This window comes from Cyprinodon variegatus, unplaced genomic scaffold (genome assembly GCF_000732505.1).
Source record: "Cyprinodon variegatus isolate N-32 unplaced genomic scaffold, C_variegatus-1.0 Scaffold118, whole genome shotgun sequence".
NCBI classification, from domain to species: domain Eukaryota; kingdom Metazoa; phylum Chordata; class Actinopteri; order Cyprinodontiformes; family Cyprinodontidae; genus Cyprinodon; species Cyprinodon variegatus.
The window spans coordinates 51,453-62,455 of record NW_015150571.1 but is presented as its reverse complement, the minus strand read 5'-3'; the positions used below and the strand labels follow the sequence as shown (position 1 = coordinate 62,455).

General features: G+C 37.8%; 1 protein-coding gene across 1 annotated transcript in view; it reads right to left on the bottom strand.

The window, feature by feature from the left end:
- Positions 1-5,597: 5,597 nt before the first annotated feature.
- The window catches only part of LOC107085172 (tyrosine-protein kinase JAK2-like), a 35,660-nt gene continuing 30,254 nt past the window's right edge, over positions 5,598-11,003 (bottom strand). The window contains exons 20-23 of the mRNA XM_015375371.1: positions 10,986-10,999; positions 10,702-10,819; positions 6,788-6,901; positions 5,598-6,401 (exon numbers count right to left, since the gene is read on the bottom strand). Of these exons, the coding sequence (XP_015230857.1) occupies positions 6,294-6,401; positions 6,788-6,901; positions 10,702-10,819; positions 10,986-10,999 (354 nt within the window). The 3' untranslated portion in view covers positions 5,598-6,293. The remainder of the gene's footprint in view (positions 6,402-6,787; positions 6,902-10,701; positions 10,820-10,985; positions 11,000-11,003) is intronic.

Sequence of the window (11,003 nt, the reverse complement as noted above, 5' to 3'; positions counted from 1 at the left end):
ATAATCCGGACTAAACGTCACTTCCGGTTTATGTTTGTTGGAGAAAATCTGATTCTTTCACTTATTCATAATTGCGTCAAGAATTTCAAGAAACTGGTCCTAAAGTTGTTTATTTCGAGTTAGTCGATAAAATAAAGTGGCTGGAAACAAATCAGATTAAACTGTAACCTTGTGTACATGAAAACAATTAATCACGTGTCTATATCTTATATCGTGTTTGTTTTTTCCAGTTAAGAAAGGGTTATAAGTATTTCTACATTAAAAAACTGCTCTAAAATAAAAATATATGAAATAGTAAGCCAAACCTTTGAGACCTGAAAAGGTATTAAAAATAAAAAGCTGGGAAATTAAAAGTTATCTCTTTTTTTAAATAACTATTTACAGTCAATCTGCACTGTAAGTAGTTTATTTATTTTTTTGTCTCTTTTTTGGCATCCAGATATGTGACTTTATTATTAATTCCATGCATCAATCCATCTTCTCCCACCTATTCTGTCAGGGTTGCGGTGGGGCCGATGCCCATCTCCGGGAGTCTATGGGTGAAAGGCAGGGTACACCCTGGACAGGTCGCCAGTGTATTATTTCAAAGTTTGTTAAATAATTTCTCCCCAGAAAAGTGTTTTACTTCTTTCAAACATATTCATGGTTAATGCCCTGTTCTTATACAGCACTGTATGAAGTCCAGGGACTCTGAAGCTCTTTACACTACTGTCAGTTCAATTCAGTTTGATTTATTAATATAGCGGCAATTCACAACACATGTCCACCCAAGGCACTTTACAGAGACAGTTTAAAGTTTTCTATCTAAGGAAAAGGATTGCATCGACTCATTGACTGGACAGGAATCAATCACACCAAGCATGCTTGTAGCAACAGTGGAGAGAAAAACTTCCTTTTAACAAGAAAAAACTTCCAGCAGAACCAGGTTCGGTGTGAGCGACCATCTGTCGAGGTCTAATGGAATTCAAGGAGACAGAAGTAGAGATACAGAAAGAAGCAGAGATGCAAATGCTAAATGTCAACCAGCTTCACAGACGGCCCCGTCCAGGAAAGACACAGGCAGGCGGATGAGCTTTGAGCCAGCTCCCATGTCACTGGGATGAGGATGAAAGAGAGCAAATACAGTTAGTCACAGTCAGAGAAACAGAACTACACTGAAAAAACAGGCCAAGCTTCAAAATATATAAACAAAGGTGTCGATGGCAGCAGTCCAGCTGATATGTCTCTCCCGGATGGCATCACAGCCAAACAGGAACAGACCAGATGAAGCTACTATGATGAGAAAAAGGACAGTATAAAGTTAGAGGTTGAACTAACAAATACTGCAGAATGGGAGAATAGAGATAGAATGAAGCAGAATGATAAAAAGCAGTCTAAGCCTATAGCAACATTGGCTTAGACTGCTATAGGCAGGTTTGACTGGCAGTTTCATAACTGGATTTCAGAGTTTATGTAGTCTATATTTCCATAACCTTTATGGTTAAAACAAACAAAAAAATAAATAAGTACATACTGAAAGATCTAACATTTTGGTTTAAAGTTGACATTGGAAAGCTTCGCAGTAAAAGTAGAAGGTATCAAATTTTTAACATGATTCTCCTGCAGTTTTCAAACAACTAAAGTATCTGCAGCTTTTCCTCAATAATAGGGTTGTTCCTACCAATGAGCATTGGTAAACGTGTAAAAGTCTGCCGTCATACATAATGTATGTTAACTAACAGCAGCGATGTATATTGCAAGACACATGAGAGATCCTTTAAACCTTAAACTTATGAGAAGGACAGTAGATATATAGGAACAATCTGAAGTCCTTCAAGTATTAGAAATAGGCTGGTTTAATGGTTATCCAGAGTTGGGTTCATTGTAAATTAATGTTATCTAAACAACAAATACTGTAGTAAAAACTGCTACCAGTCATGAATTGAGCTGAATGACAGAGAAGCAGAAAAATGTAGGATTTTCAGTTGTGGTCTTTCTGCAGATATTTTAGATATTAGACTCACTAAAGATTTCCCTGTTAAAATCCTTGTCAATTTCAGGGGCAGCAGTGGAAATCACCAAGGATGAGACCTGGTGGCTTCAAAATTCTTTCAGTTATGAGTCTTAGAGGCCACTTTTTTCATCCAAGACCTTCAAAGCAGATATTTGTTTTCGTTTCAGAGATTGATATATGCTCGATGTTCGCTTCTTATTTTTTCATGTTCGTTTTTTTCCCCCTTCTTCATTTTGTTACATTTTGTTCGCTTTTTTTGTTTCAAATCTTTGACACTAATCCAAAAAGGGGGAGTGGTATCATATGTAAGTGTATAGGAACATGCTGTACGGCATTCACCACATATGTACCCGTTATGAAACAGGATAATGTACAGTTTCATAACTAAGTTTTACAGTTTTCCAGTAAAAACTATGTTTATACATGCTTTTTGGTCATATAACCCCAATTCTGATATAACATTGTTGGTTTGCAGTTGACTCGCAAAGTTATTTAACGTGTTTACAATTTCCAAAACAGAAAAAGTATCTACAGCTTAAGCAATCTTTAACACACAGCTTGTTATATATAAATCCACAGCAGTAATATACAATGCAAGATTCAAAAACCTACAAGGATAACAGAATTAAGCAGTGATTAAAAACATCAAATTCATACAGGTGTGCATCGCAGAGAACATGACCAGGTCTACAAACACACCAGACTGCACAAAAAAAAAAAAAAAAAAAAAAACACCTTAGCAGTGTCTTTATATTTTCCAGAGACTGAAAAGGAAAAACAAGCCTCATTGATCATGACACGATTCTAAATGGACAATTGAGCGCATCTTGGTATCTTGACATATTGCATTAGTGTGCCGTCTGGCAGTTGTTCTGCTGTCGGCAAGGAAAACCCTGCAAAGAAATTGTGAGGATGGCAGAACAGATAACCGTTGACCCGCTTCCTGCCTCATTTATAGAGAGCTGCACCAGAAAAGGCCACAAACATCACATTAGACCCCTCCCGCCAAATGCCTATGCTTATGTTGGGTAAGTGAATGCAGAACATCCAGACCATGGACAAGCTTTTCTTCCCCCTCAGGCAACCAGTACTATAAACTCTCTTCACAAGCCGCTCTGCATTCCACCCGTCAACAACCCAGATGGACAACATGAAGTGAATGCACATACACTTTTGAAAATCCAATTTTAATGACACCTAGCACTTGATGTCTGACAGGATCATGTTTGATGGTTTTTGAGTTTGGAGCTTAATTTAAAGAAGCATCCTGATTCATGGAGAACTTTTGTATGTTAAAATAATTCAACAGAAGCCACATAAGCAAATCACATCTGTTTTTTGTTAGAAACTAATATCACCACTAACAGAGTTAAGGTCTCATTGTTTTTTTTTTCTCCACAGAGTAATCATTGTCTGCTTAAATGAAGGGCCTTTAAGCAGACAATTTAAGTCATGGTCTTAAATCAATTCATCCATCGTCTTCTGCTTAGTCCTGGTTCGGGTCACGCTGGTGCCAGTGCCTATCTCCGGCAGTCAATGGGCAACTGGTGAGGTACACCCAAGACATGTGGGCAGTCTGTCGCAGGGCAACACAGAGACACAAAGACGCGCAACCATGCACACACAGTCACATGTAAGGACAATTTAGAGAAACCAATTAACCTAACAGTCATGTTTTTGGACTGTGGGATGAAGCCGGAGTACCTGGAGAGAACCCACGCATGCACAGGGAGAACATGCAATCTCCATGCAGAAAGACCCCAGGCCTGGAATCGAACCAGGAACCTTTGTGCAGCCAGAACCTTCAAGGCAGCAGTGGAACCCACTGCACTACCATGCAGCCCCAATTCAATTCAACATACTTTATTAATCCCAAAGAGAAATTAAATATTGCAGAAGCTAATGGACATTTTTTCAGTTTGAAGTAATAGGTGTTGAGCGCTTTAGGCAGAAATTGATCTCTTTATTGCTGTTATATAGCTAAGTCCAGATACATCCTGTTATTACATGCACATGACAGTTTCGCTTAGGGCAGTGTACGTCTGCAAATGCATGGGATGTCAAATTTATGGTGAAAATGTGTCTTTTCCTGTTCCCGTTATGTAAAATCTTTCCTTTACAAAAGTTAAAGCTAAGTTTAATTAAAACAAAACAAACAAAAATCGAAAATCATAACTATCCACTCCATTTCCTAGGAAGTAATGCTTTTCAACAAAATTATCAGATTTTTTCTGTAGAAGTATTAACAAAATATGGCTTGTTTTTTTTGAGCCAACAACTTGATCGCATGCGGCTCATTTGCACACGCTCATATATCAGTCCTTCATACATAACCCCGTTTTTTTTTTTTTTTTTACGTTTAACTCTGGATGAAATACTGCAGAAATGAAAAATAACACTTTTTTTTTTAGTATCTAATAAGGGGGAGAATTGGGATGGGTGTTTCGATATGATGCATGTCACGATACGATCATATATGATTACATATTGAAAACAAAAGCAGGACAATTGAAAGTTGTATCTGCATAAATATTGCCATTGGAAAAAAAGTATCTACATTGTTTTAAACCTGACCTTAACGGGCAGGAGGCTGAGTTTTTGATGACCTTAGAAAAAAATTTAAATCTCCAACAGAGAAAAGTAGTACAAACAATTTTAAGTGCCCCAACTACTGCCTAGAATGCAGTTTTAGAAAGTGTGAATATATGTATAGTTGTATGTACACATACACTATAACTGTGCATTATAAGCACTAAATATCGATGATAAAGATCCACATGAGAAAGCACAGACATTGTCTTTACACCATTTCTCATAATCACACCATTTGTTCGTTTTCCATTATTTTTTGAAAATGCTTAAAAGGTATAAAGGAGAATTTCCACAAATAAAAAAAAATTACATTCACAATCCTGTGCCCACTACCAGGAAGGAACAGCTGTTAAACGTGTGCGAGACTGAAAAACAGCTATTTTAAAACAGAGCGTGCACGAGGAGAAATGGGTTCATGCACGCTTTATTTAAAAGTTGCTGTTTGCATCGATCATACAAGCTTACTTTCCAAAAGAATTTGCAATTTCACCACTATGTCAGACTCGCCACCGGTAGGTGAAAATGGGGGGGCGAACATGTAGGACGGCCTTACGTAATCATATCATGAGAATGATTAACAATTAGGAGGACCACTTATTTTGATGATCCTCCCAGAAAAACAACATCCTCCACTAAACCATTAATGACCTATCACTTATTACAGTCTTTAGAGCAGTACATGGAAAAGTCTGTTTTGGATTAACTTCTTAAATAATATCTATACTTTTTTGTTTTAAATCTACTAAGTGAAATGTAAGACATGCTTCCCAACTGGAATTATGAGAAATTAGTTTCTAGTTAAAAAAAAAATAAAAATGTCTGTTCCATGAAATTTGTGTCTGTTTCAAAACATCAGCAATAAAAATAATAGAAGAAATATTTCGGATATATTAGGGGTATTTCTTTGGTACAAACCAATGAAAGTGTTGCAAATCTCTTAGCAGCTGGAAGACATAAAATCCTGAAATTGGTTACAGAAACATAATGCCATAAAACTAAGAGAAGACATGCTCAGAAATTGCTTCACAGATATGTTCTTTAATTACCATGCCACAACAAAAACTTGACAGATTTTTAAGATCACCTTTTTATGCACATACTTTACAATGGCAGTTGCTGGCACCTCAAATAGTGTTAATATTATTTAAATTTATAAAATTATAAAATCTTTCTGACATATGTACACAATGCTACAGCTATAATACAGTCAGTTAAACATATAAAAAATAAGCTATTAGTTCACTTCTTAGGTGACAGACGGGGACGTTGGAGCTAGCCCAGCTAGCTCCTTACATGCAGAGGCACATGCTCACACACTCACAGACACACAAATAATCACATAAAGAACTTGTTCACCACAAGCGTTTCTAGCTTTAGGTCTGGCAACAGTTTTGTCACAGTCTCTATTGTTGCTTCAAGTCTTCTTTTCAAACTTTGACCAAATACAGTTGCTCATTTTCAGCGGCATCCCCTTCAAATTTTTTTTAGCCGTCTGAGCATTTCCAACCAGCCAAAGGCCACTGTGCTGCTCCACATCAGAAAAGTGCCATGCTTGAAGGCACCTCGGCAGTAGATCCTCATTCTAAGTCTTGGCGCTTTAGAGCATGCAGGGGCAGATGATCCTTTCTTTGGTCTTCATACTTCAGCCACAATCTGGGCAGCAGCGTTTCTAATGTCTTGGGTTCAAAACAAGGTGGGCACTTTATTTTCAAAATTCCTCGTTGTCCCTGATGAGGTCGATGCGCAAAGCCAGCTCGTTAAAAGACGGACGTAGAGTTGGGTCTTTATCCCAACACTCCTCCATAATACTATATATCTAAGAGGAGCAAAAAGAAACAATGTTTTCAGCAGGGAACTGAAGGAAAACGGCTCATTAGCATTTACAAACACATCTGGACTTAGAGTAATCTGGAAACATTTACACTGTCAGCTTGTGTAGCATGACAAAGAGTAGCCCTTAAAGGATGTAGCTTTAGGCTGATTAATTTTTTAGATGAGAAAATAAATGCCACATTTCAAGAGGCTAAAATATCCCTAAAAAAATCAGGGAGTTAAAAGGAAGGATGACTAATACATCTAAACTGTTTATAGCAGTGGTGTAAACCAGTCTAATTGACCAACAGTTGGTACTACTTGGTGAAAGTCATTCAGTGCTGTGGGAGCTTTAGCTTTTAGAAAAATAAAAGCAAAATATATTTTTACCTCTGAAGGACAACCCAGGGGTTGAGGCAGCCTGCTGCCTGATTTGAGGAGCTCAATGAGGTGATAGACAATCAGCTGTCCCTGCTTGTCGTTACCCATCATTGACATGAAAACCTAAAAAATAAGAAGCACTTTTCAGAACAGAACAGTGACTTTGAGGGCAACAATGAAAGTATTTAACTTACAATAAATAGCAAAAGCATTTATGTAATTTCTTAAAGGTACTGTGGAGGATTTTTGTGATTTTTTTAAAACACCCTTCCTCTCCACTTACAAAAAAAAGGCGCCTGCACAACCCTGTATCTGCTCCCAAGATAGAATGTGCGAGAGCCCATTTCTCCTCATGGCTCATACAAGCTTACTGTGCCTGAACTTCCGCCCGAACCCCTAAAACCCTCAATCACTATATAGAGCGGGGACTATATAGTGAACTCATTTAACTGACTGTTTGACAGACAAGCACTGCTTTTTGCTCCCCGTTGGTCATGTAACTCCTCAATCGCGCGCTGCCTGCGCCATCTTTGTTATTAGTCGCCACTGTCGGGTAGCAACAGCCTATGGTGACAACAGGGCTGCTGTGATAGCAAATCCAATAATGCTTTGTGAGGAGAACTCTCTCTGCACAAAGCATTTCGGCATATATGTGCCTCTTCTGAGCCTTTCTTTTCTTCTCATACACTTCGTAGACACTTTTTCTCTTACGACCCTCAGCCATTTTCAGAGAACCGCGGTGAGAAAGGCGAGCTTCAATAACTAGCTGAAACCGTAGCTCACCACACATCAATGCCTCATATTGCGCATGCGCAGAAAAAGGGACAGCCTTATGTTAACATATCACCAGAATGATTGAAAAGTAGGAGGACCCATGATTCATCCGGAAATAAAAAAAACCATCCTCTATACCTTTAAGTTAGATTTCATCATACTATTACCCCAAACTTTAGTGCAGGGCTTTTTAAAGTGCAGCCCAGGTGCCATTTGTGGCCTTTTATTATAGGGTGGCCTTCTACTCAAAGTTGAAATTAGTCTAAATTTGCTAGAGATACAAGGGGTACACCAGCTAACATGCCTGCTGATTGATTGGCCCAGATTCCCTTAAATTAAGGTTGTTAGGCTGATATCTGTATGCGATACCGATCTTATCTGCTTCTGTAAATCTTCTTAGCTATTCCTTTAGAATTGACAGAGATGTGCCATTCAGTTACAAGTTTGAATTGTTCTATATGTACTGTTCAATACATCGTTTGCTATGAAAAAAAGAAGAGAAATCAATAATTGCCAAAATCAGAAATAATAGTTAAAGCTTTTTAAAGACATTGACATTAAACTGAAATCAGTGCGTCCATAGGAGACACACATAAAATAGACATAATCTTTACATGGGAGGCCTTTTAAAAGAGATACACATTCAAATCTGAAATGTAAATTGCATAGTGGTCATCTTTTATCATCCGTGATAATTAATTCAATCAGTTTTCCTGAACCAGCTACCCTGTGCCTCTTGAAGAACACAATCACAAAAGAAAAAGAGGTGGCCATTTATTATTTACAGTATAAAGAAAGAGCAGAAGATATGAGAGTTCTTTGCATTATTTATTCAGACTTGATTAGTGTTGAAAGTTATTCTGTGGGAACTGAGCCACGTGCTCAATAAGACATGAAGATAAGCTTCCTCTGCTGTCAGATTGATGGAAAGAGGTGCACGTATGGAAAGGCTTATCTTTAGTGGCGCTGTCACCCTACATGAATCAAACTAAAGCTCAGTCTTAATGCTCTCTGAATGTACACAATGTTCCCTAAAGTGCTAAAAGCCTTTATATCAGCTATTCAAGTGAACATCATGAGTTAAGTCTTCTCAGGTGAAAGAGAGTGCAAACCTCCACCCATCTCTCAGTCAGTGACTCACAAGCATTTAGCGAGACTCACATGTAAGAGCTTGCTTTTGCTACTTTACATAACATGACAAATTGTAGTCTGATGCCAGATACTGTGAACATCCTTCATATTTCCTATTGACCTACATGTCCTTTCAAGTCTTGAAGCTTGATACAAATTGTTTCATTACTTAAGAACACAGGAAATATTCTTCTATTCTCTCTCCAGAAACCTGTCTGAGTCCTTTTACCTGCTTTTACATGCATTTCAAATAAGCTTTTAATTTAACAGTTTCAGTTTCATGCAGATAGACAAACAAAGTCTATACCAATAAATAATTGTGAAGACTAATGCACAATATGGAATAATTGGAGAAAATAAACTCAATATAACTAAAATAAAGCAACATAGTAATTGAAGATACTGTAGATAGTTATTAAATTTATTTATTATTTATTGCTATGACCTAGCTAGACCGTTCATCCAGCTCTACCTCCATCGCATGAAAGAATCTCCCAAATACAATCCGGCTTTATCTTTTTCTTCCTTCGAAGGCCTTCCTTTTTCCTCAGAAACGTGTAAGACAGTTTCGCTTCTTCTGATTTTCGGCCCTTTTCAAAGTTTTTAGTGAGAAATAAGACTTCACTGGATACATACACACTAGAAGTGTGCAGCACAGCAAGAAAAACAACCAATAGATAAGATGCTCCCTCCAAAATCTGTAGCTAAAAGAAGCTACCTTTTTTTCTACCTGATTTTTTTGGAGTAATTTAGGTTTTGTTCCTTGAAATATTTGCTTCGATTTTATGAGAAGCTGCTTTTTTTAGTTAGTTTTTTTATAAGTTAAAGATGGCTTTTATTTATATCATCAAATATATACACGGATTTATATTTAGGAAAAAACAAATAATCATACTGCAGATTAAATATTTGTGTTTAAGCTGGTTCCTCTTGGATCCGCCATGCGCAGTGTTGTTTCTGACAGCCATCTTAGATTTAGTATCGAAGACGAAAACTATTATTAGTTTAAATCACATTTTAGTCATTACGATATCTGATAGTTTTAGTCGATTTAAACTCAAAAAGGTTTTAGTGTAGTTTAGTCAGTCACTTTTCATCTGGGTCTTTTCCCAAAAATAAACAGTATGCAATGAAATGTTTTCTTTGGATATAATTTACTTTTCTTTTGGTAGAAATTAAAGGTTTTGCAACACCGCTTGTGAGCTGGAAGAAATAAAATCTTGATAGACTAAAGGATTTTTTACCCTACCCTAGGCAGAGGATGATCAGCCACATATAGTTTATTAAGTAGCAAGAACAGGAAGAGCCATACTGCTGAGAGCGAACCATCAGTGTGGAGCGTGAAGCGCAGACTGTGAGCTAAGCACACAAAGACGCATTTCTGCACAAGCACAGCTGTAAGAGGAGAGTTTGTCAGTTGAGCAAGCAGTACCAGATAATTCTGGATTATTTTCATCCCTGCAGCTGCTGCCATGGTACAACTGTGATAATACAGATTGTGCACCGCTGCGCAAATAGGCGGCATGGGCAAACAGGGCGCAGCAGCACGGCTGCTACTGCTTAGCTGGTCTAACAGATTACGGCACAACTATGCATTTTAAACATCTGACCAACCACCTGCTAACATTTTTATTTAGTCTCACCAACGAAAACTCCCAGCCATGTTTCGTCATCAAAGACCCATGTTTAGCTCATCGGTTTTCGTTATCGTAATAAAAAAAAGGAGGATCAAAGAAATTATTTAATCATTGTGGACAAAAACAACATCGCTGATCAGATTAAATTCCTATGTAAGCAAAGCTCCTGGGGTGAGCTTCAACCTCAGCCTATCACCGTGACCATCCTATCTAACACCGAGGCAATAGCAGTGATGTTGCCCCAATATGGCTACCGGCTCACCCCTCTGCTTTCTTTCAAGGTTAGTTTTCTTTCTACTTTAAAACGTTATGAGCAAAAACATCAACTGGGTTAGGAGGCTTAATATAGTCCACAATAAAAGACATGTTTGAATTACTTACTGCAGGTGGACTGCAGTTTTTGTAACTGTGGGTGAAGAGCTCATACAGCACCACTCCAAAGCTCCAGACATCTGAGGCCACAGAGAACTTGCTCTCGGTCAACGACTCAGGGGAATACCTGGAAAACAAGCAGGCTTTACGTATTAACGCTATAAAACCAAAGAAATGTCTGAATAAGAAACAGAAAATAAATTGTGATGTGAATATGAAACAAGAATAATGCATCTGTTAATCATCAAGTTAAGTGTGTCAGGTTGTACACGTGTTGTATGTAATGTTCTAACCAGAATATGGGGCTCTCT